Here is a 25,031-nt window from a genome sequence, read left to right on the forward strand (position 1 = left end):
AAGTATTTTGTTTCTTTTTCTCACTCAATGAGGGCTATCGCGTATGAATTCGCCGCTAGAGGCGCTATTGTAGCGAGAGGTCTCCGAAATGCGAAATCTCGGTGTTTTTGGGTAAGCTACGCGAGTTTATTTATAATTAGAACAATTTTGTGAATATTTTGCAATAACTGAAATGAATTATGGCAAGCATGTGTTACGGGGCAATGAATGTCTGTTGAGACAGTTTTGTCTTTCGGAAACCTTTGTCCTCCCTATTTCCCTAACAAAACGGGATTACGCAATACTGTGCAATGCTCGATATTTTTATGGTTCGGTTTTAAAATAATATTTAAATGTAAATTTTGTCTTCACGGCCGTAATAACAAACTAACCACTATACCTCAGGCAGGGCCTTTGTCTACAGTGGCGCCAACTGGTGAGCGCGAAAGCGGTAGCGGTAGGTAATATTCTTCGACTTATAAGCTTTAAGAAGCAGCGCCCTAGGACGCAGACAAAACCTTGGCAGTTTATTTCACTGCATTAATGAAGCACTGTGAATACGTATATATTTAACACATTCAGTACAGAGCTTGCTGATGACCTGTGTCTTAAACGTTACCATGAGTTCATGTAAAGTTACTATTACTATTACCGTTGTGAACGCCTTAAAGTCCGGGCATACTATTTAAAACCCGACGCCACGCCACGTTGGTACACGCCATCCAACGCGTGTCAGTACTAATCAGTCCCATATATATATTACTAGCCGCTACCTTCGACTTCGTCCACTTAGAATTCGGTTTTCACTGATAAAAACTATCCTATGTCCTTCCCCGGGACTGAAGCTATCTGTACACCGAATTACATCTAAATCTGTTCAGCGGTTTAGACGTGATGGAGTAAACAAACAAACAATCAGGCTTAAACACTTCGCATTATAATATTAGTGGGTTGGTAAGGATAGAAACATGCGTCGGATGGCGTGGCGTGGCGTCGCGTGTTAATACATAGTATGTTTCCGCCTTTGTGCGTTTTAAACAGTAACTGTTTAAATAGCCTTTTAAACTCCGCGTGCGTTTAAAGTAAATTAATTTTGTCAATTTTATGAAACTTGGTATGGCTAGGAAGGAAACATAAACGAATGTTTACTTATAGTGTGGTGTTGAGATAATTGTGATAGCCAATATGTTAAGTAGCTAACGCAATATTTATAAAACTTAGTGCCTTACGAAAAAATGTGTATATTCATATATATGTAAATCATAACCAGAGTCTCATTTATTGATTATTCTTGTAAAAAGGAGTAAGGATTAATGTAGTTGTTTCACTTATGGCGTAGAAATGTTGCCATGTCAAATAGTGTCATTTAGTAGATGACAGATGCATTTTTTTTAAATGAACAGACAATTTTTTTTTATAATTGTGATATATGATGACGGATGATTTTAAGACGAGATGTCTTAATGTACCTTATGTACATAATTATTTTATAAACATGATAAACTATAATGCATAGCACAATCTAGCTATTTTTGAATTATAGAGGCATTGGATGAAATGAGGTAAAAAAAAATCAGGGATTCTGTGTGTACCTATATATAGAAAAGAGCTGGGTACGCTTCATATTTTTCCGTATGTATGTAGATAGATTGTGCTTATGATATTTTTTTTTCTTAGATAATTATGATAATTGTGGATAATTATGCTCATTGTGTAAATAGTGGAGCTGATTTGTATTGTATTGTTGTTACATTAAGAAATAAAAGGTTGGAAGTATGCCACGTTTTTTAATTGTACTGTCAAAGTAAAAATTTATACCACTCGAGATTTATTTAGAACCAAGACTTACTTTTACAAAATGGGGCTGTTGGCCAAATTGTTTAATAATTACTGGCGACACACCGTGTCGCTAATAAAATATTGCAACACAAACTAAATTACTAGGGAACCTTGTCGCTGTCACTTCACGTTTGAACTTTAGTATAAAATCGACAGAAAACATGTAGCGACAGTGTAATTACGATGTAAATTATGGACTAAGATCCCATGGCAGCCAGACCTTATAGTATAGGCTGAAAGTTTTTTTATGTTTAGTTCTTACGCAGGTAAGACGATCCCCAACTATGAAATTTGGATATTGAGCGCTTTGGAAAAAAACACTTATCAAACGTCAACGTTTCTTTCTTTCTTTCTTTCTAATAAGGGTCATCGTTTATTTTTAAGCAATAAATTCATTACACTAAGTAAACCGGGCACCGATGGTTTTTGTATTTTATGTGCATGAAAGCTTACTTCAATGCCTAAAAATCTGAAAAACCATAGGTGCCCTATTTTTTGCAAGGGGGTTTATATTATAAAGAAAATTAAAAAAAAAGTAAAACCGACTCAATAAAAATAAAAAAATAACAAAAAATGGGATTGAAACCCATAGTACGTAGGTGAGGTAGACGACTATTGTTCCACTCCTGCTGGGTCGTGCTGAATCACTGACTTCGAGCTAGTAGGTACCTAGAAAAATATTTTCAAGGGTTTTGTAGTCGGTTGCATTTTTTGTTAATTTTGTTATTTTTTTGGAGTCAGTTTTACTTTTTTGTTAAAAATTTTCTTTATTTCTGACTTTTTACTGATACGTAGCCAAAGTACATCTCTCATCGATTCCGTTAAGCCTAAACACGGCTTAATTACGTTGTTTTATAACAGAGTTCCGTTGCCTACCTTCCGGCTTCAGCATCAGTTCGAAAGAATCATTAACTTAAGGCTTCTTCTTAGTCGCTCTAGGTATATTAATCATAATAGTTTATAGACGAGCGAGCATTACTTAGCTTTGACGAATTCCATTGGTCATCTACGATCTTCAGGTCCAGTTTAGCTAGCTACATATTAGTAATCTGTGGGTCCAGTTAACCAAATGATACTTTCTGAACGTAAACTCTTATCTGACTGCTATAAATGCCAAAATCGCCATAGTTGTGCCTATAACATTTGAGGTTTGCCCTCGATTTCCCTCGAATCCCATCATTAGATCTTGACTTGGTGACAATGGGACCACCTCAGAAGAGTAGGTACGCTTTCGAATAAAAAAAGAATTTTGAAAATCGATCCACAACTGACTGAGTAATCGGTGAGCATAGATAAAAAAATACGAACATTGGAACGTAGAACCTCCTCGTTTTTTGAAACCGGTTAAAAATTAAGTAACTACAGGAAATTACTTAAAAAGCATTTAATCTCGACATAATTTAGGCAGTCCCATTGTAGACCTATTATTAAGTGTCCGATAAACTATTTTTAAATTATAATTCAGTTCTTTTCAAGCACGTTCTGAGGGCACTGCGAAGGTTCCACACACTTGCCTGTGCGCAGGTCACGCACTGTCACCTTCGGCGCGCGGTCGCAGAAGCAGTCCGGGATGTCGCAGGCGCCGGGCGGGCCGTCGTGCACGCTGGGGGTCTCGCAGTTAGGCTCGGCTTTGCGAGGGCAGTAGAGCACGGAATGCTCGCCGGGAGGACATTTCCCTGGAAAAATATATAATGGTTAGGGTGTTTCAATAAGCTATCTATCTAGAATACAACAGTACAACAGTATGGGGTCTATTATTAATGAGCAGGTAAATTTAGTTTCATCTCCCTTGCTACGGCTTGGATCTAATTTCAGCAATGGTAGTTAATAAACATTTTGCCTTGACGCTTAGATGAATGATTGGTCTCGCGCGCTCGCTCGACTAGATACCGCAGGTAACTCTAAAACAAAACGTCGTGAATGCGGCAACTCAATATTGTAGTGTGCGTAGAACGGTGTAAAGACAATTTGCAGGATACTAGTGTGCGTGACGAATTGTGTTGCCAGCTGCTCCACTGTACCCGAATTATTGGGAAAATAAATTATTCTGTGGTCTATAATTACCTACTGGTTACAAAATGTATCTTGGAAATACTTAGAAATTAAGAAGTAATTAAGAGTGAATATTAATATGTTTGTGTATAGGTTAGGCGTAGGTTTCTCTTTAAAAAATGGTAGGTATGATGTAGGTATATCAATGATCAGGCCTCACTTTTAATTAAAAAATATATATATTTAATCACATTCAATATTTACAAATTATTACTGAAAATTCATGGACTGAGTCACCAACTAAGAAGTTTGCGTACTACAGTTAACACGTTGCACCTATAGTTTAACCTAATATAATGTACAGGTTAATTAAGACTAAATAAAAATAATTGTTTACAAAAATACATACATTACTTACATACATACGATTGAAAAACATAACCCTCCTTCGGGCAGTCGGGTAAAAGTTAACATTTCAGGAAAATGGGTAAATACGAAAAAAATTTTTTCGTTTCCCGTAATAACTAAGTAAATCAGCTGATCGGGCTTTTGACTGGGAAGACGAAAAAACATTTTTAATTTTAACACATTCACCCCTTAATTAAATAGTGTCTCGGTAACAATTTATACACCTTCAGTGTATAATATCTCAAAGATAAACTACTTAAATAATATAGAACTAGTTATGTATATATATAATTACGTTAGATACTTAAATAAAATAAGTTATATAGATTTAGCATCATTAATAATGATAACAATAAAATTCAATTTATTAAAATCTCAACCACGGGATTTGATTCTTGTGTACGCGGCAACACAGAATGGCGTTAGGGTTCATGTTATTTATTTTGTAATTTCGAATTATACGATATTTACTGATGGTATGTGATCCCAGTGTCCTTCTTATCTTTAGTATTATTTTTAAACATTTCACTGCGAAAACTGGCATTTTACTTCGGTTTATGACCAAAATTTAACAAAAAATTCGGGACATGCACATTACGCACAGTTTGCAACGCGACTGATCGCCTCGGGCTCAGGTACGCCGATCTCGGCGTACTATTGTTGCCGCATTTGACAAGTACGCCGGCGGTATCTAGTCGAGCGAGCGCGCGCGGCGAGACCAATCATTCATCTAAGCCTTGACGGTTAAAAAAAATTATTAATAATTGTGGGTAGTTTTGTTTTGTTTCATAAAACGTATGTGGGTATTGGGAGTTACAGTGACAAGTTAAAACGGTGGTTGTAGTTCGTTAGTCTAACAACTGGTAGCATGGTGTACGTTGTGCACTCTGAAGATGAGCTCTGGTTGAGTTCCGAAACGCGTCAGTGTAGTGTGGTGGTGGTGATAGATGGGTTTTGTGATTTGTGTGTGTTCTTACAGTGTGGAGGTGGAGGAACTGCATGAACACGCATATTTTGCATAAGCTTAGCTATCGTAAGGTCGCGGGTGAGCAAGGAAATTCTTTTAGTTCATTGATATGGACCTCCGCAAAGTAACGCCTGATTCAATAAATTATCTAGAATACGCTAATATTACCTATTTAATACGAAAGTGTGAGCGCGGCGGTACCTACCACAGAAATATTTTTATTACTAGCTTTCGCCCGCGTGGAATTCCGTTATCGCGCGCTGTTCCCTCGGAAACTGTGCATTTTTCCGGGATAAACAGTCCTATTGTTACTCTCTGGCCCATAAACTATCTCTACGCCAAAAATCACGTCGATCCGTCGCTCCGTTTCGACGTGAAAGACGGACAAACACAAACACACACACTTTCGCATTTACTTAATATTAATATGGATTATTTCTGTGGATGGGACGGTCCGTATTAGGACGGAGTTTCGTAGTAGCGCCCCAAGCATTTATGTCAATGTTACTGACCGTAGCATTGAGGTGCGGTTAATGTACGCCCGGTAGTCTTCGGGTCGGGATGTGTGACAACAATGTACCTACCTACGCCCTGATAAGTAATTCAGCTGATGGTAAGTGATCACCGCTGTTGAGGTTAGGTCCGTTAGGTGTCTACCTACAGCATTATTAGGACTGCGAGTTCGTTGCCGGACTTGCTATAGGCGATACACTCGCCTTTTGAGGTACCCAAATCATAGCTTGATGAAAAAAATCAAGCAGTCCATAATCTTGACGCGTAAAAGCAAACACTGAACTGCTGGCTCGTGCCGACTTCAAAAAAATAGAAAAATTATTGAAACAGGCGTTACCTAGATATAAACAATTTGCTCACCGCGACGTTATTTTCTATGATTTGTCTATGTGTAAATTAGGATTTTTTTTGGAGTCTGTTCAGTTTTTAATTTTTTTTTACCTTTCTTTTTATCCTTCGTAGATAAGACAGATACCTAATCATTTATTACTAGATATCTGAGACACTGTGTAAGTGGAATAGCTCTGCAAGTGAGACAAACTACTTAGCTGCTCAGCCCATGAACATCTAATTCTAAATACTACTGTTTGTCTTTAAGTTTATTTTAAATATTACAAAAATACATCACTTAGTATCTATTGAAAAATAATACTCTGGGCAGAATAATGAAGAATTATTTCGAAATTAAATAAAATTCATATTAGATAAAGGAAGATTAAAATATTTCGATGTTTAACATACTTACCTACTTGTCCCTGTTTAATATTTTTAACGAATCTTTTTTTTTATTCGACTGGATGGCAAACGAGCAAGTGGGTCTCCTGATGGTAAGAGATCACCATCGCCCATAAACATCCGTAACACCAGGGGTAAGGCAGATGCATTGCCAACCTAGAGGCCTAAGATGGAGTACCTCAAGTGCCAGTAATTTCACCGGCTGTCTTACTCTCCACGCCGAAACACAACAGTGCAAGCACTGCTGCTTCACGGCAGGATTAGCGAGCAAGATGGTGGTAGCAATCCGGGCGGACCTTGCACAAGGTCCTACCACCTGCAAACCGCCAAACCTACCGCCGCAAATCTGCCGTACCTACTTTCGAATTAATTTGTATTTATGTAGGTATTTAGCAAAACAGTCGAATATACTTGGTTTGGATAGGTATTTAACTAAATGTAAATAAACTTAAGCTGCCAGATTTGGTACATTCAAGGTTTTTATACATTTTACTTATCATTCATAGTAATACAACTAGACTAGCGTATTTCAATACAGAAATGTAAATGTTTAGATAGTTTAATGGGGAAATTTCAATATTTAAGACACCAATGAGGGCTATCGCGAATGAATTCGCCGCTAGAGGCGCTAGTGTAGCGTGAGGTCTCCGAAATGTCAAATCTCATAGTTTTTGGGTGAGCTACGCGGGTTTATTTATAATTAGAATAATTTTGTGAATATTTTGCATTACCTGAAATTAATGATGGCAATTATGCGTTACGGGCAATGAATCTGTGTTTTGAGACAATTTTGCCTTTCGGAAACTTTTTTCCTCCCTTTTTTCCGAACAAAACGGGACTAAGCAACACTGGTTGCTGGATATTTTTATGGTAAGGTTTTAAAGTGTATTAAATATGATTTTAATCGAAACTTTGTTTTCACGCCCGTAATAACAGACTTTGAAAGCCATACTTAAAAACTCACGCAACAGTCGCCATCTAGTGAGACAAAAAACGATAGCCCTCATTGACTTTGTTTGTTTTACATTTAGTTAAATACCTATCCAAACCAGTATAGAGACGCTTAAAATAAAGACTTCTACTTACTCGTCGGGAACCCCTGTCCATGGACAGCTGCAACAGCTACCAATGCGCACAAAACAACGAAAAAGTATTTCATCTTGATATTTAAATTAATTTAAATAAATTATGAACTGTTCAGACTCGCGTACGAGTACGTTCTGTTCGTGAGTTTTAGCTACGCCATGATTTTATACTGAAACACACGTTTGCGCTGGACATGTTTCCATTGTTATTTGGATCACGTTTTTTCCACGATAAGTTTAATGGTTTATTTTATTTGGCAAAAACAGTCTTCATTTTAGAGTCGAGTCGTGTAAAATGGAGTATTGTCGTTTCAAGAAATCTTAAAAGACTGAGGGGCTGTTTCACCATCCATTAAAATTGATTAGTGTTAACTGACGGTTAAATGTGATGCCGTCTCTATTTGTTTTGTCCGAATAGACGGAGACGGCATCACATTTAACCAACACTAATCAATGGATGGTGAAACAGCCCCTGAGTCTCTTTCACCACTGGTTCATCCACAGGCTAATCGTATACTTAGAATTTTTGCTACTTCTAGATCCTGTACTTTTACTAGATAACCTGAAAGCTGGTACAAAATCTTCTACCATGTCAATAAACATGTCAACAAACAACAAAAATGTGTCGAAAATACAAACTGAGACATGGATGCACAGAAAAACCAGAAAAAGAACCAATCCAAAAAAAACAATCATAATTTGATTGCTTAATAGCGACATCTCTTGTCTGGGTGAGCGGTTGGTTCCGAAAGAGTGTGACGTCTCTCGATGAGAGCGGAACATAGAGGTCGCTAGTGCTGCTGCATAAGTAGCGTAGTAGAAATAAGCAACCTGAGATATGTATGCATAGGAAAAAATTCGTGTCTAGATTCCTATCCAGCGGTGGTGTAGGGGTTTAGCATGCAGCACGGATTGATGAGGACCTGGGTTCGATTCCCAGCGCTGGTCTCTTTTTCTGGTTTTTCTGTGCATCCATGTCTCAGTTTGTATTTTCGATATGGTTTCACGGGGTACCCGTAAAAGTAACAAATTTGGAGTTGAAATAAAAAATACAAAAAGACTCCAAAATTGTTTTGGTTTAATCACAAAAATGTGTCCCAAAAAAACGCACGAATACTTGCCCTCTTTCGAGTTTTCACGGAATTTTGTAAAAATGAAAGAAATCGTTTAATCTATTTCTCAGTCTTATCAATACATCTCCGTGACGTACCTAAGAATGCGCACATGCCTCAACTGAATAATAAACAATATTAGCATAGAACGGGGAATAACTTTATACTGCGTTACTCAAGTGTTTTTCCTCGAAGAAAACAAAAGGTCCCCGGTTTAATGACAGTTTCATGCCGTCATAACATTGCAGCCCTTTTTACCCAACTCTGCGATGGAGGGTTATGTTTTTTGAGCTTACGTATGTATCATCGCGAATCAGAATGAGGGCTATCGCGAATGAATTCGCCACTAGAGGCGCTAGTGTAGCGTGAGGTCTCCGAAATGTCAAATCTCATAGTTTTTGAGTGAGCTACGCGGGTTTATTTATAATTGTTAGAAATATATTATTAACAATGGTAACATCAATTAAGCAACCTGGCGCCATCTGTAGCTGTAAGTTTGTAGCTTCTTATCTCTGGATATTTTTTATATAATAAAACCGTTCGTGGTCAGCTTTCACAGAAATACTTTGTTTTATTAGGTGATGGGCTCAGTATACGCTCATTAGGGATTGATAATTCATTAGAATAATTGTGTGAGTATTTTGCAATATCTGAAATTAATTATGGCAAATATGCGTTCCGGGGCAATGGATGTCTGTGTTTTGAGACCTTTTTGTCTTTCGGAAACCTTTGTCCTCCCTTTTTTCCGAACAAAACGGGGACTATGCAACACTGTGGCATGCTCGACATTTTTATGGTACGGTTTTAAGGTGTATTAAATATGATTACGCCCGTAATAACAGACTTTGAAAGCCATACTTAAAAACCTCACGCAACAGTGCGCCATCTAGTGAGACAAAAAACGATAGCCCTCATTGAGTCACTCGCCGTTATTCTTAATTTAGTCGTGGTATCTATTCAATCCCCTCATTCTAAGCCTCTCATTCTGAGGGAGGCCTGTGCCCTGCAGTGGGACGTATATAGGCTGGGATGATGATGATGATGATGATGATCTATTCAATACTCGTAGGATTTTGTTTCATGAATATGATATGAATAGCATTACACGGCCAAATTATGAACAATAGCAAGTGGCTCAACAATTCCTGTTCGCGACTGTATGGCCTTTCTGTACCTTAGACGACTGTTCTGTACGTTTTCTACATAATATAAGGTAGGTAGGTAGGCGGTGAAATTACTGGCACGTGCGAGGCATCCCATCTTAGGCCTCTAGGTTGGCAACGCGTCTGCAATACACCTGGTGTTGCAGATGTTTATGGGCGGTGGTGATCTTACCATCAGGAGACCCATTTGCTCGTTTTCCATCCAGTCAAATAAAAAAAAATAGGTATCATTAAATTCGTTAAAACTGTCGGAGTAACATCGTTTTCTATGGGGGAGAAAGGTACTCGTCTGGTGACAACGAACAGGAAGACGAAGCGATGGCAGGCCTCCCACTGTGAACTGACGCTATCGCAAAAGTTGCAAGCAACCGGTGGATGCAAGTGGCGAGTTGTCGTTCATTGTGGCGTTCTCAGGGGGAGGCCTTTGTTCAACGTATTTGCTAACATTTTCACTTTCAATACGAGACCTGGACGTAGTTCACTAAGTAGCTTTGTTATTTTGGATTTTATTAAAAAAATCTTAAAATTCTTTATTCAATGAACAATTTGTACCTACTTTATAAAGTGCATTCGGGCTTTATTCTTAGTATTAATTGATTTCACTTGATCCTATATAAATTACGCGAGGGCTCAGGAGGATAAATAAATAAATAAATATCACGGGACAATTCACACCAATTGACCTAGTCCCAAAGTACTAAGCAACGGATAAATATAATTATATAGATAGATACATACTTAAATACATAGTAAACACCCAAGACCCGAGAACAAACATTCGTATTTTTCATACAAATATCTGCCCCGACACGGGAATCGAACCCGGGACCTCAAGCTTCGTAGTCAGGTTCTCTAACCACTAGGCCATCTGGTCGTCTAATATAATGAAGGTAATGAAGGTATTCGAAAATAAATGCAATAAACTAACTTAAAATGAAAAATGGCCTAGTGGTTTGACCTGTCGTCTCAAGCAGAGGGTCGTGGGTTCAAACCCCGGCTCGCACCTCTGAGTTTTTCGAAATTATGTGCGGAATTACATTTGAAATTTACCACGAGCTTTACAGTGAAGGAAAACACCGTGAGGAAACCTGCACAAACCTGCGAAGCGATTCAATGGTGCGCGTGAAGTTCCCAATCCGCACTGGGCTCGCGTGGGAACTATGGCCCAAGCCCTCTTGTTTTGAGAGGAGGCCTGTGCCCAGCAGTGGGACGTATATAGGCTGGGATGAAAATGAAAAAAATATTTTTGAGGTGTTCAGTATTTAATTAAAACCTAGAGATTTTCCAAGGTAAGCAATAGGCCTTATCGCTGCAGAATGTCTTGTACAACAGCTATATTATGTGTTCTCTCGCCCAGGGCGGGTAGGAGCTGACATCCGCCCACACGGCCTTCGACCAGATGCTGACCGTGAACCAGGGTACCACCGACGCGATTACCATCGGGCCCACACCTGCTGACAACTAAGACACAGCTTTTTAAGGTTATGTATCAATTCGTATTATATAAAAATAACTAACCGTTACCCGCGACTCCGTCCGCGCAGAATTTGTTAAAGATGTAAAATTCGCCAGATCACCAAATTCCTAGGCATATCGTGAAATGGCGCCATTTCATGAATTGGCTAAAGTACATCGTTCAAAACTCACCGTTTAACGATTTGCCTAGTGACGTTTAGGCAGATCATGAAATTCCTAGGCATATCATGAATCGCCGCCATTTCATGATTTGGCTAGTTTAGGCAGATCATGAAATTCCTAGGCATATCATGAAACGCCGCCATATCGATTCGGTCGGTAGATATCGCTAGCTAAAAAATATCCTTCGTTATTCTCCGGGACTCAAATTATCTGTACACCGGATTTCATCTAAATCGGCTCAATGGTTTAGACGTGATGAAGTAACAGACAAACAGACTTACAAACTTTCAGATTTATAATATTAGTGGGGCTTAATTTAAATTGGCATAACGTATTTTGCATAATTATGAATTCGTATAACATTACTTTGCATAGTGTTAAAAATCCATACTAATGTTTTAAATGCGAAAGTGTGTGTGTTTGTGTGTATGTTTGTCCGTCTTTCACGTCGAAACGGAGCGACGAATCGACGTGACTTTTGGCATAGAGATAGTTCAAAGACCAGAGAGTGACATAGGCTACTTTTTATCCCGGAAAAATGCACAGTTCCCGAGGGAACAGCGCGCGATAACCGAATTCCAGGCGGGCGTAGCCGCGGACAAAAGCTAGTATAAATATAAGGCATTCGTGATGACAACGTTGATTATTATCATTATACTTCTAAATGTTGATTATTTTGATTGTCTAGGTAATATAGGTGGTGGTGGTGGTAGGTTGTATAGGTGGTTTGATATATGGCCTCTCAAGCAGAGGGTCGTGGGTTCAAACCCCGGCTCGCACCTCTGATTTTTTCGGAATTCATGTGCGGAATTACATTTGAAATTTACCACGAGCTTTACGGTGAAGGAAAACATCGTGAGGAAACCTGCACAAACCTGCGAAGCAATTCAATGGTATGTGTGAAGTTCCCAATCCGCACTGGGCCCGCGTGGGAACAACTGCCCAAGCCCTCTCTTTCTGAGGGGAGGCCTGTGCCCTGCAGTGGGACGTATATAGGCTAGGATGATGATGATGATGAGGTAATATTGTTTTATTTATTTACCATCCTCCAAGGTGGTATGTGGACGTATTGGCTGACCATCGCGTTGGCCGGTGTCCCGGTGACCAGGTGGCAAGGCAGCGAGCTGGCCAGAGTCGCTGCCAGCATCAGGTAGTGTGGGTGTACTTCCGATGCCACGCTCTGTTAAGTGGGGTGGGGTTTACTTTGGTACTTATCGATGGTTTGAAACGCTAGTTACTTAAGTCAGAGCTAATCCATACCGTTGCCCCTCTCAGTGGTTCATCATCATATCAAGATTAGTTTTTTGGAATCTTTTTGTATTTTTTATTTCAATTCCAAATTTTTACTTTTACGGTCATCCCGTAAAAACTAAATTGAAAATACAAACTGAAATAAAGATGCACAGAAAAACAGAAAAATAAGACCATCACTGGGAATCGAACCCAGGTATCATCATATCAGCTAGAGCCAGAGCCCGCGGCAGCCAGACCTTCGTAATAACATAAAGGCTGAAAGTTTTTTAATATACGAGTATACCTAGTTCTATCTAACGCAGGTAAGAACGAACTCTAACTATGAAATTTGGATATTCAGTGCATTCAAAAATTTTGCACCGAAAATGACGGCGGCACCCGCGCACGACCCGCCCCGCACCCGCCTTCGGTGTGGTGTTGTTCATGCACAGCCATGTAAATAGACCCGACCCGCCATCGACCCGCTCCAGACCTATGTATATTATGCTTTGTGTTGTTGTAATAAATACTTAATAATAATATAAAAACCCACCAATCTAGCGATCTCTGGCAACATTGCATGAACGACGCACGAATTGTCAGCAAATTCCGTGAAAACTTTGCAAAAGAGTATCACGACCAGCGCGAGCGCAGCCGGCGGCCACGCCCCGAACAGGCGCAGGAACCGGCCCAGCTCCGCGCACATGCCTGATAGCTTCAGGACTTCGAAGGTCATGCAGCTGCCGCCTGGAGGGTTGAATAAGGTTAATACGAGGTGGCTTTGGCACGTGGAACGTGCGTGGACTTCTACTCTACAGGTGAGAAAGTTTGAACGATTGTGGAAAAGGAATCTATCTTCGAGTTCTTTGGTCATATAGCTAGGAAAAAGAAGGAGAACCTAGGAAAAATCCTAATGACAGGGAACGTCAGGGCAAGTGACCAAGGGGAAGAAGCCCTATGCGCTGGACGATTGGTGAAATAATGAACAGTTAACTATTAAATGTAGACCTTTTTCAAGCAATAAAAGAATTATGATTATGATTAGCATGGGTACAAACGTCTACGAAGCCGCACACGCTGCCGAAGACCGTGCCAAATGGAGAGCGAATGGCCGGAAAATGATTCATGGATGACACGACCCTCAGCAATGAGGATTACGACACGAGGAGAGGTATCAGCAAGTGGTTGGGTTCATTTATGTCAGAGGTTCCCTAAGTGATCCAGGTGGAACCCCGGGTGTTCATGGAAGGCCAGACGGAGGTCCACGTTGGCGTGAAAAAACAGGGATTTTAGGTGTTTTGGGAATATAGTAAAAATGTAGCAGGAAGGGTTCTACCGAAAAATGTAAAACTTTGTAAGGGGTAGATCTCTTTCAAATGCGAGAAAAAAGTTTGGAAACCCTGATTTAACTAAACGCTCGGAAGAACCTAACACTAGGAAGTTACCTATCGTAAATAGGACACTCCAGAGCATATTTCCTCGAACCGCGCTCCAGCTCAAACAAGCTTTGCTTGTTGTAGTCGGCAGAGGGTCGTTTATTGCGTCTGAAGAATAAAACAGGGGTATTAAAGTCAAGTCGTATTAAAAAAAAAATACAAAAACTTTTACTTGTCGTGGGTGTGCCCTTACTTCCCCTGTCCGCGCGGAAAGAGGACAGAGGATAGTCCCTCGTAATGTTCACGAACACAAAGGTCTCACATTTCCTTTGAGGACAATGTGACAAAGATGTTAACGAATGTGGGTGCCTTTGCACTAGTGTTAGTGTGTATTATATGTGTGTAGGAGAGGCAACGTTAGCTAGGGGACTCTCAAAAAGAATAATAAATATCAGTCGAGATCTTGAACCTGTGTTTGCTTTGTCGTGTCCCATAATAACATAACATGGCGCAGCTGCTAGGATAAAGAAAGAAAAAAAGAAAATAATTTATTTATAACAGCAATGACACATTACACAGGTTAGGAAAAATAACAATAAGAAGTGTTGCCGCTATAAAAAGGTGCCGGCTCAGCATATCGCTGGTTGAAAACCAGCACTGGTCTTCCGCCACGAACATACGCTTCCCAAGGGACTCTGATTTCCAATCAGACGTCACGGTCGGAGCAATACATGCATCTAAACGGCTATCTCCGTGTTTCGCACGTTCATTAACTTTGTGGCACTGTAAAAAAGTCTCTCTCTCGCTTTATAACTAGTTAGACCGCCGAGTCCGATGATACTCGTAACGAGTTCCCCCCCGTTAATAAAGAAGTACTTAAAGTGTTACCGTGACTTTTTCTAAAAAACTTCAGGAAATCAAGATTTGTCGGCGCAACGAATAGTATGAGCACGCATATGATAGAGGGCGCTGATACTTGGAGGTGCCTGAAAAATATTCGTAATATGATGTCTAGAGTCGGTTTAGTTTTCGGGCGAAACTGAAACAAACCGAATTTCGGTATCAGTTTCGGTTACACACTAGCTTCGGTCGCACAGAGAGTATTAGGTATATATATTTTTTTATTTTTTTTACTGTTATTCGACTGGATGGCAAACGAGCAAGTGGGTCTCCTGATGGTAAGAGATCACCACCGATCATAGACACCTGCAACACCAGGGGGATTGCAGATGCGTTCCCAACCTATATAGAGGCCTAAGATGGGATACCTCAAGTGCCAGTAATTTCTTTTTACTCTCCACACCGAAACACAACAGTGCAAGCACTGCTGCTTCACGGCAGGATTAGCGAGCAAGATGGTGGTAGCAATCCGGGCGGACCTTGCACAAGGTCCTAGCACCTGCAAACGTATTTACGTGTATTTACGTGTAAACGCCTTTGACCCCTGTCACGTTGTTGTTGAATCTTGTAGCGCTGGTCATTATCTGCAGCGCGATCGCTAGTGACACCATAGAGACCACCATCTGCCATCATCATTAATAAATACAATTACAACAGCCGACATGAAGTTCTTTATAAAGGCGCTGTCGACGCTTCTGGGGACCCAAGAGCTGGCGCGAACTTCTCCCAGCGGATCTTTGCGGTCCAAAGGGGTAATGCGGCCTGCGTCATGGGAACCCTGCCACAGGCAGATCTTTTAGATGGGGTATTCTTTTTATAATAATTTTCATTGTTATAGTTAGTTAAGATATCTTAGGTTAGTTCTTTTTTATGTACCTATGTAAACTTATAATTGTACAAAATAATGTAAGATTGGTTTTTTGGAATCTTTTTGTATTTTTTATTTCAATTCCAAATTTTTACTTTTACGGTCATCCCGTAAAACCGAAATTGAAATACAAACTGAAATATAGATGCACAGAATAAACAGAAAAATAAGACCATCACTGGGAATCGAACCCAGGTCCTCGGTAATCCGTACCGCGTGCTATACCGCTACACCACTGATGGTCAACGGTACCGACACGAATTTCCCTATGCATCTCATATCTCAGCTTGTGTTTCTTACTTAGTCACTTAAGCAGCGACGCTAGCGACATCTATGCGTAAGCCTCAAACTTTTTCGGCATTCCTTTGGAACTAACCGCTCACCCGGACAAGAGATATCGTTTCTAAGCAATCAAATTAAGATTGGTTTTTTGGAATCTTTTTGTATTTTTTATTTCAATTCCAAATTTTTACTTTTACGGTCATCCCGTAAAACTGAAATTGAAAATACAAACTGAAATATAGATGCACAGAAAAACAGAAAAATAAGACCATCACTGGGAATCGAACCCAGGTCCAGGTGGGAAAATAATGTAAATTACTTATTACAACAGTAAATTTATATAAAAAAATATATTTCAGTAACCCGTTTATACATAATAAAAGTTATTAAGCACTAGTCGTTGCCCGCGAATCCGTCCGCGTAGAATTCGTTTGTCGCTATCCCGCGATTCTGAAAAACTACAAAAGATGTAAGCCCGGGATTTGAACCCACGATCCTCTGCTTGAGAAGCCGTTGTCACACCACTAGGCTACCGCAATGCTATAGATATTAAAATCTTACGATATCATGGAAGGTGATCTTTCCTAGCTGCCGGTATTGGTTTCGTAGCAATGAGTGAGTATAGCGGATCTCTTCCTCCGTCAACCCGCTCTGCATGGCCACATCGTGGGTCCTACAAATTGAACATTACCTTTGTTAAAAAACAAGTCGGATCTTTTGAGGGCATTTCAATTCAGGAAGCCGTGTTTGCGGCTATGACAAAGGCATAGTAGGTACATCAGCACCAATATCTGACACAACAAGCGTGCATAAATATCTGATACGACTCTATTACTAGAGCCGGACTTGTCAAGCCCAAATTACACCGCGAGCGGAGCGGACTCATTAATAAATAAATAAATAAATAAATAAATATAACGGGACAATTCACACCAATTGACCTAGTCCCAAAGCTTGCGTTATGGGTACTAAGCAACGGATAAATATAATTATATAAATATACATACATACTTAAATACATATTAAACACCCAAGACCCGAGAACAAACATTCATATTTTTTATACAAATATCTGTCCCGACACGGGAATCGAACCCGGGACCTCAAGCTTCGTAGTCAAAGTCAAAATATCTTTATTCAATTTAGGCTTAAATCTACCACCGGTTCGGAAAAACCTCTGCTGAGAAGAATCCAGCAAGAAACTCAACGAGTCAGGTTCTCTAACCACTAGGCCATCTTTAAAAAGCCGCCGTTCGAGTCGCGGCGGCCCGCATTTGAATCGGTTCCGCGCGCCTTTGAATCGATACCGTGCGGACTTGATTTCCCATCACTAAATCTCGCTCGTGACAAATTCGACACGCTAGGTTCTCATACAGTTTGAAGCGCTCCTTTCGTCTATCTCGATATAAGTTCTGTGTCTACGAAGTTGGTCGGTGTAAGTTAAACTAAGTCATTAAGGCACTTGTCTCACCGCCAGCGAGGAAACGATTGGCTATCGACTATTTTCTCGCTCAAGAAACGAACAAAAGATATAAGATCCTGTGTGAGTAAAAGAGACACATATATTAATAGTTGATCGCTGGCTGTTCACACTGTCGGCGAGAACTCGCTCTTACATCTTTTGTCGCAGCGACAAGAGCTATAAAACTCGCCGAGCTATAGATACTCGCTCAGCGATGTCAGCTTGGCGGCCGCCCCGCACGAGCGAGTCGAGTGGAGCGAGTAATCGCCCGTCGCACGCGAACACTCGCTTACAGCCGAGCGACAAAACTACACTCGCTTCTCGCTGCTCGCCCACTCGTTTCTAGTTACTCGCTCTACTCGCTTCTCGCTCATCGTCGGCGGTGGGACAAGTGCCTAATGACTCCGCTCCGCTCGCGGTGGAAACCGGGCGATATTTTTGCACACTCCGCTGTTGCCGGTAATTGTATCTATAAGAACCTGCGTCTTTTTGAATCGTAACCTGAAAGCTTTCATGAAGTAGGAGTTCATCCAGACATAAAGGAGTGACTCCATCACCAGGACCCCGGGCAGGCTGAGCAGTGTGAACTGCGGAAACTCTATCTTCGGGCCGCGCGGAAATATCCTGGGAAACGAACTGCTTTTAGGCTGCGTTCAGACACGGAGGGAATCGCGCGATTTTGAGAGCACCGTCTCTTTTCATAGTATTGCTTGAAAAAGAGACGGTGTGCTAAAACCGAGCGATTCCCGCCGTGTCTGAACGTAGCCTTAGGCTACGCACTTGCGGCTCCGCACTGCTGTAGCGCGCTTTCTGTTTCTCAAGAAAAAGGAGAGTTTGTAAAACCGCAATGGTAGTAACTTAATCTGTGATGGTAGTCCGAAAAGGTGGGGACACCGACCTCCAAAGTTGTAGGTAGGTACTTACCCACATTAGGTGGTTTTCTTACTAAGTATTATGCGATAGTTTGTGGGTGTGTTGTTGCTCTTTCAAGTTAAAATGGCTGGACGGATTTTTATGAGATTTGGTATGTTAGTAGATAGCTAACGTAATGCTGCTTTTAATCCGATATTCAAAGACATCCATTTGAAATTCCCAAATCTTAACCGTAAGGCCGAAGCCGCACTACGGCTAAACCGCCGCTGTTTTTTACCGCGTGACTTTTTTATACAGGTAAACTTAAAACCACCAGTGCGGCCGCGGCGGTTTAGCGTTTGAGACATGAAACTTGCAGAGATTTTCTTAATGCAATGGAATGATTAAAATATTATGTAAGTAGGTACAGTCACCAGCACCAATATCTGACACAACAAGCGTGCATAAATATCTGATACTACTCTATTACTAGGGCTGGAAGGACGTGTCAGATGTTTATGCACGCTCCGCTATGGCAGATATGAATGCTGGTGACTGTACCCTACTTGGATTGTTATGAAATTGATTCAGGTAACAGAACTTTTTTCATTTTTCTCTCTTGTTCTATTTATGTTTTTACTGTGTCTTTGTTGTAATGTAGTGTGTGTTTTTTATGTCAATAAATGTTGTGAGTTTGAATTTGAGAACATTACTCACACAGTTCTCGCGAGATCTTATTCAGAATTGAACATTTTAAACAGTACTCACGATTCGCAAGAAGCTTTGAAAATTTGATTTGTCTTACTTCCCAGCAATGTCGCCATACCCCCTAGAACAGTGGATAGGTAAGGGTCAACCTGCACCTTTTTTAGGGTTCCGTAGCCAAAATGGCATAAACGGAACCCTTATAGTTTCGCCATGTCTGGCTGTCTGTCCGTCCGCGACTTTGCTCAGGGACTATCAATGCTAGATAGCTGTAATTTTGCACTAATATATATATAGATAGATAGATAGAAAAGTTTATTTCTGCTAAGAGTTACATAAACTATGCTGACAAAATATAAGACAACAATACAATACAATAAACAAAACAACAATAACACAATAAATTAAAAAATATATATTTAGAGTACCTCCCATAAACGTGAAGTGGGGGTGATTTTTTTTCTCATCCAACCTTGTAGTGTGGAGTATCGTTGGATAGGTCTTTTAAAACCATTAGGGGATTGCTAAAACGATTTTTCGATTCAGTGATTTGTTTGCAAAATATTCAAATTTAAAATGCTAATTTTCACTAAAATCCAGCGTCCCCCCTTCTCTAAAATCTAAACCGGTGGGTGGAAAAATTTGAAAAAAATCAGGATGGTAGTAAGTAAGTATACCAAACTTACAAGGAAAACTATAACGGTTAAGTTTTCTTGTGAATTTAATAATACCTACCTAACCTATAGGTACCTACTAATGTAGTTTAACAGTAAATAGCAACCTAAGGTATAAAATATACCTAAACTTGGAATATTCCGTACAAAATACGAAATCCTTAGAAAAATATTAAGTACTTAGTTTTTTCGTAACGGCCACGGAACCCTATTTCAGGCGTGTCCGACACGCTCTTGGCCGGTTTTTTTTATTATAAGGTTGGTGAAGCTTCTTTCATTAAAAGCATAAATTCCTTGTTTGCATAAATTTCAACAAGTAGAATCATATACCTAGTTGGTGCAATTTTTCGCGTAGTTTTCTACATTAGTGTAATTAATTGGTAAAATCTCATTTTTCGTGTAAGTAGTATATTTTACTTTACCCTAGACGCATATCGCCGCGATATATGTTTGCTTGGGACTCTATAATTAATTTGACACGTTAATTGATGTTTGTATTAAAATACATATACACGATCGAGGTGAAGCGACTAAAATTAATAAAGACTGAAAAAACACAACTGAGACACAACGCGATACTTAAATGCACGATCGGGGTGAAATGCGATTCGGTGAAACGCTACAAGGAATTTATGCTTTTGAGATAAAGAACTAACAAATGCCTCGAGAACTTTGCGATTTTCTGGGATAAAAACTTCTTATGCCCTTCCCCGGGACTCAAACTATCTGTATACCGAATTTCATCTAAATCGGTTCAGCGGTATGGACGTGATAAAGTAATATACCAACAAGCAAACTTACAAACATTCGCATCAGTGTGATAGGTAGATGTAGGTATATACTTAACTTACCTATAGAGCAGGAGTAGGCGATTCCAAGAAAGTAAAATACTGTAAAATCTGTGGGCTTGGGGTTGCTGAAAAAATTAGGAGACATGTTTAAGTGCACTGACGATTGCAACTCACAATTTTATAACTATTTTTTATATAAAGACATAAGAGAAGATACCTCATTTCATGACGTCTTGACTTCAGCACCCCTTTGTCTACTGTTTGGTACATTTCTATTATCCCCATCTGAAATCATAAAACTGTAAGACCAAGTAAAAAACCAGCGACATTTGATTTTGTAAACTCTCTACCTGTTGTATTTATAAACTTTTAGACTGCACCGACTAAAAAAAAGTAATCGATCTTCCTCTCGATTCTGACCAAATTACTTCGTTTTCAGTTATTTAATAACCCTTGTACAGGCCCAAATGAATGGCCCTCTAATATTAAAATACTTAAGTACCTACTTGTATAATTTGGTATACAGATAGTTATAGTCTGTCAAAAAAGAGAAGAAATTAAAAAGTGACAACACTGTAGTGTCCTCTCTTTTTGGTTTGACAGGGTTTGAAAGGGATGACACTACAGTGTTGCCACTTTTTAGTTTCTTCTCTTTTTTGACAGACTATAAGTCCCGGTGAAGGACATAGGATAGTTTTATATTACGGAAAATTGCATAGTTTTCGTGGGATAGCGATAAACGAATTCTACGCGAACGGAGTCGCGGGCAACAGGCTAGTTGTCATTATTGTACCTACCTTCTCAAGGGCCTGAAGCAGTGCCTTGACGAGTGGCATCATGAGTCCGCAGGCCACGGCGTTTGACATCCACATCGACAGAAACATGCTGCTGAAAAACAGCATCAGGCTCAGCCTGGAAGCAACCATGGAGAAGGTTCTAGAAAATCCTGGAAGCCGTGGTACCCAGTCTCTGAAGCTAAGGGACGTGGGTTCCAATTCGGATTCCTTTTGCCCCATTCAGCCTCTTCATGAGGCTACACGAGGAAACGCGAGTGCGAGAGTGAGGATGGTGTGTTCGTGTCCCCTCGTCTTCCTTCGTCTCGCTCCGCTTTGCGTCGGCTTTTCGGGCGCCAGCCAAAGGAGAGAGGAAAGTAGATAGCGAGCAACTGAATAAATCGAGTGTCGATGGCTAGCATTCCTGCAGCCTCCACTCGCCAAGACTCATGCCGAGAGCCTCTAGGAGGTGCCTCGCAAGAGTCTGGATGGGGCATTTGATTTTCATGAAATTACCACGAGCTTTTTGGTGAACGAATACATCGGAAAGAAAATCTGAATACTTATTGTTATAGGCTACTTTTGAAACGTAAAACACGTTTAAGCGAACATACGACTTTTATGTGAAAAAACAGAGGGCCTACTCCGAAATTCTGAAATCGAAGTTCGTATCGTACCATCCCTCTCACTCTCGTCTTAAATATATGAGTCTCAGAGGGACGGAACGACACGAACTTCGATTTTCGAATACCGTAGTAGCCCCGCAGTACTGAAAACGGCAATAAAACACGCAGTAACGTAACGTCAACATTTAGGCTACCCGGAGCGAGGAAAACGTATAAGTATAGGTAGGTTCTTGGGGTAGTTTTGCGTATTTGGCTCAGGGAACGGCCTTAATGTACTTACAAAACTTTTGCTGTTCTTGTCATAAAACAAAAAAAATGTAAAAGAATATAGGCTGTGGCGACACCCCTGCCACATATTGTGTGATCAGCATTTTAGCTAACCACGCGGGGCCCGCCGCCAACGGCCGCCAGTCGGTACACAACCACCTTACTTGCCACGCGCCTACCAACGCGCCCCGACTCCCGCCTGTTTAGCCCACTTTCTGAACTTTTCTATAACATACATGTGTGATATTAAATAATATTAACTACCTACATTATTCATCTCTTCCATTCCTGTGCGCAACCCGAACTATAGACCAGCGGCGTCTTTAGCCCATGTAGCCATCCCAGCCTATATACGTCCCACTGCTGGGCACAGGCCTCCTCTCATAACAAGAGTGCTCGGGCCATAGTTCCCACGCGGGCCCAGTGCGGATTGGGAACTTCACACGCACCATTGAATTGCTTCGCTGGTTTGTGCAGGTTTCCTCACGATGTTTTCCTTCACCGCAAAGCTCGTGGTAAATTTCTAAAAACTCAGAGGTTTGAACCCACGACCCTCTGCTTGAGAGGCGATAAGTCAAACCACTAGGACACCACGGCTTCCTCAAACCACTAGGCCACCACGGCTTCCCATGTAGCGTCCGTGTGCAATTATTACTTTAGCGCCATCTAGGAAGCGCGCGGTCAAAATGGAATAGGTACAAAGTTGCCGCTGCCGGCGCCCCTAACACCGCTGCGCCCGTGTGCAACGCACACCCTGCACTATAGGTAAAGACGCCTCTGCTATAGACATTGCCAGTAAAAGGTAGTTTAAAGTATGATTGGTTATTTGGAGTCTTTTTGTAATTTTTATTTCAACTCCAAATTTGTTACTTTTACGGGTATCCCGTGAAACCATATCGAAAATACAAACTGAGACATGGATGCACAGAGAAACCAGAAAAAGAGACCAGCGCTGGGAATCGAACCCAGGTCCTCAGCAATCCGTGCTGCGTGCTATAACCCCTACACCACCGCTGGACAGGAATTTAGACACGAATTTTTCCTATGCATACATATCTCAGGTTGCTTATTTCTACTACGCTACTTATGCAGCAGCACTAGCGACATCTATGTTTCGCTCTCATCGAGAGACGTCAACATTCTTTCGGAACCAACCGCTCACCCAGACAAGAGGTGTCGCTACTAAGCAATCAAATCATGATTGGTTATTTGGAGTCTTTTTGTATTTTTTATTTCAACTCCAAATTTGTTACTTTTACGGGTATCCGTATTACGGGTGGTGTAGGGGTTATAGCACGCAGCACGGATTGCTGAGGACCTGGGTTCGATTCCCAGCGCTGGTCTCTTTTTCTGGTTTTTCTGTGCATCCATGTCTCAGTTTGTATTTTCGATGTAGTTTAAAGTAGGCCAAAAGGTAACCCGATAACAATGAGTTGTTGCAGCGCCACGCTGCTGACACAGCAGTCGGCGTCACTAACCTGTAATGCGAGCAACCAATGACAAGCAGCAGTTTGAGAGCTACTCGTTTGTGCACCGTGCTTCCTTCCACTGCCGTTATTATCATCATAATGCCCAAGCAGTCCAGAAGCCCGTTGCGTAGGTAAACCTGAAAATGTAAGCGCATTGAGCGATGGTATAAAACCACCAAGGGCGGCACTGAGCACCGAGGGTTCCATACAAATTTGTAGGTAACAATATCTAGTGCAGTCGTTTTCAACCTTTTGCAGGTTTTAACGGCACACTTTTAGGTCATCAAAGTTTCACGGCACACCAGTGAAAAATAGCCAAGTGCAGAGGGTTCCGTACAGTATACCCATAATATGTATAACATAACACATAACGGACATCGGTGCCACCGATTCGGTGGCTTTTAGTCGCACACGCCACGCGTCAGTTGTTTTCGTACTATTTTCTCTATAGCTATTCATGACTTCAATGCAGCATACCCTTTGCAGCAATAATCGCAGCACACCTATAAAAAAATTAAAAACGTCTGATCTAGTGTCTGACATTAGGTAGGTACTAAGTGTGTGAATTTTACCTCCACGAGTTACTGGGGAAAGGTTTCTTAACAGACGGACAACAAAAGTAATAAGGGTTCCATTTGAGGTTCGGAACCCTAAAAAGCACACTGAGAAACAAGTGTCTTATGTATAGATGGTGGCGCCACCAATTGTATTTTAGCATTAACTTATGTTCTAACCTGACTGATGTACCCAGTCTCCGCAGTACCAATGATGCTGTACCAGGCCAAAGGTACTAGGGATATGACACCTGGATGTAGAACATCCGTTGTCCAGTAGACTGCACTCACGAGGAACACGTAAAAACTAGGATAAGCCTGTAACATTAAGTCAAGATAATGTGTATAACACAGTAACTAGATGGCGCTAGTTATCGTAGATAAGAAGGAAACGATTCAAGCAAGTTCTAATTATAGGATTTATACAATTTCTAAACACTTACATGATTTTCACCAATAAATGCAATAGGTAATAATATAATTGGCGTTATTAATATCACCAGAGACCGCCAATACAACTTGCAAAATAAAATGAATCTGTATTTCTTCGTTACAATAACCAGATTCGTTTCGCTGAAACACAAGTTATTGCTTGTTATATACTTACACAAATAATAAAAAAATATCATAATGATATAAAAATTAAGCTTACGAGGAATCAGAATCCATTTTCTCTTATATTTTAGGAAACCTAATCTATGAAATAATCTCGTAGGCTTAGTAAAATCTACCATGTATAGAAGAAATGGTAGATTTTTACTGGCAACA

At 40.5% G+C, this 25,031-nt stretch overlaps 2 protein-coding genes across 2 annotated transcripts; both read right to left on the reverse strand.

The window, feature by feature from the left end:
- Positions 1-3,187: 3,187 nt before the first annotated feature.
- LOC141431008 (uncharacterized) lies at positions 3,188-7,641 on the reverse strand. Its single transcript, XM_074091939.1, has 2 exons — positions 7,520-7,641; positions 3,188-3,494 (listed from the first exon to the last, which is right to left on the reverse strand). The coding sequence occupies exons 1-2, from the start codon at positions 7,590-7,592 to the stop codon at positions 3,280-3,282; spliced, it is 288 nt and encodes a 95-aa protein (XP_073948040.1). The 5' UTR covers positions 7,593-7,641; the 3' UTR covers positions 3,188-3,279.
- A 3,418-nt stretch (positions 7,642-11,059) lies between these two features.
- Positions 11,060-24,978, reverse strand: LOC141430991 (protein I'm not dead yet-like). Its single transcript, XM_074091905.1, has 16 exons — positions 24,916-24,978; positions 24,707-24,836; positions 24,444-24,581; positions 23,719-23,846; positions 21,372-21,486; positions 20,792-20,859; positions 20,635-20,699; positions 19,173-19,233; positions 18,054-18,176; positions 16,652-16,763; positions 15,466-15,563; positions 14,929-15,026; positions 14,110-14,208; positions 13,218-13,411; positions 12,474-12,611; positions 11,060-11,254 (listed from the first exon to the last, which is right to left on the reverse strand). Exons 1-16 carry the CDS (start codon positions 24,930-24,932, stop codon positions 11,126-11,128), a joined length of 1,713 nt encoding a protein of 570 aa, XP_073948006.1. The 5' UTR covers positions 24,933-24,978; the 3' UTR covers positions 11,060-11,125.
- Positions 24,979-25,031: the final 53 nt, after the last annotated feature.

This window comes from Choristoneura fumiferana, chromosome 9 (genome assembly GCF_025370935.1).
Source record: "Choristoneura fumiferana chromosome 9, NRCan_CFum_1, whole genome shotgun sequence".
NCBI classification, from domain to species: Eukaryota; Metazoa; Arthropoda; class Insecta; order Lepidoptera; family Tortricidae; genus Choristoneura; species Choristoneura fumiferana.

Excerpts from the sequence above, each read along its gene's own strand:
- LOC141431008 (XM_074091939.1), bottom strand. The coding sequence starts at position 7,592 with ATGAAATACTTTTTCGTTGTTTTGTGCGCATTGGTAGCTGTTGCAGCT. Across the intron at positions 3,495-7,519 it reads TGGACAGGGGTTCCCGACGA|GGAAATGTCCTCCCGGCGAG; the intron begins GTAAGTAGAAGT and ends ATATTTTTCCAG.
- LOC141430991 (XM_074091905.1), bottom strand. Across the intron at positions 15,027-15,465 it reads GGGGTCAAAGGCGTTTACAC|GCACCTCCAAGTATCAGCGC; the intron begins GTAAATACACGT and ends AATATTTTTCAG. Across the intron at positions 13,412-14,109 it reads GAGTGTCCTATTTACGATAG|GCGGCAGCTGCATGACCTTC; the intron begins GTAACTTCCTAG and ends TCAACCCTCCAG.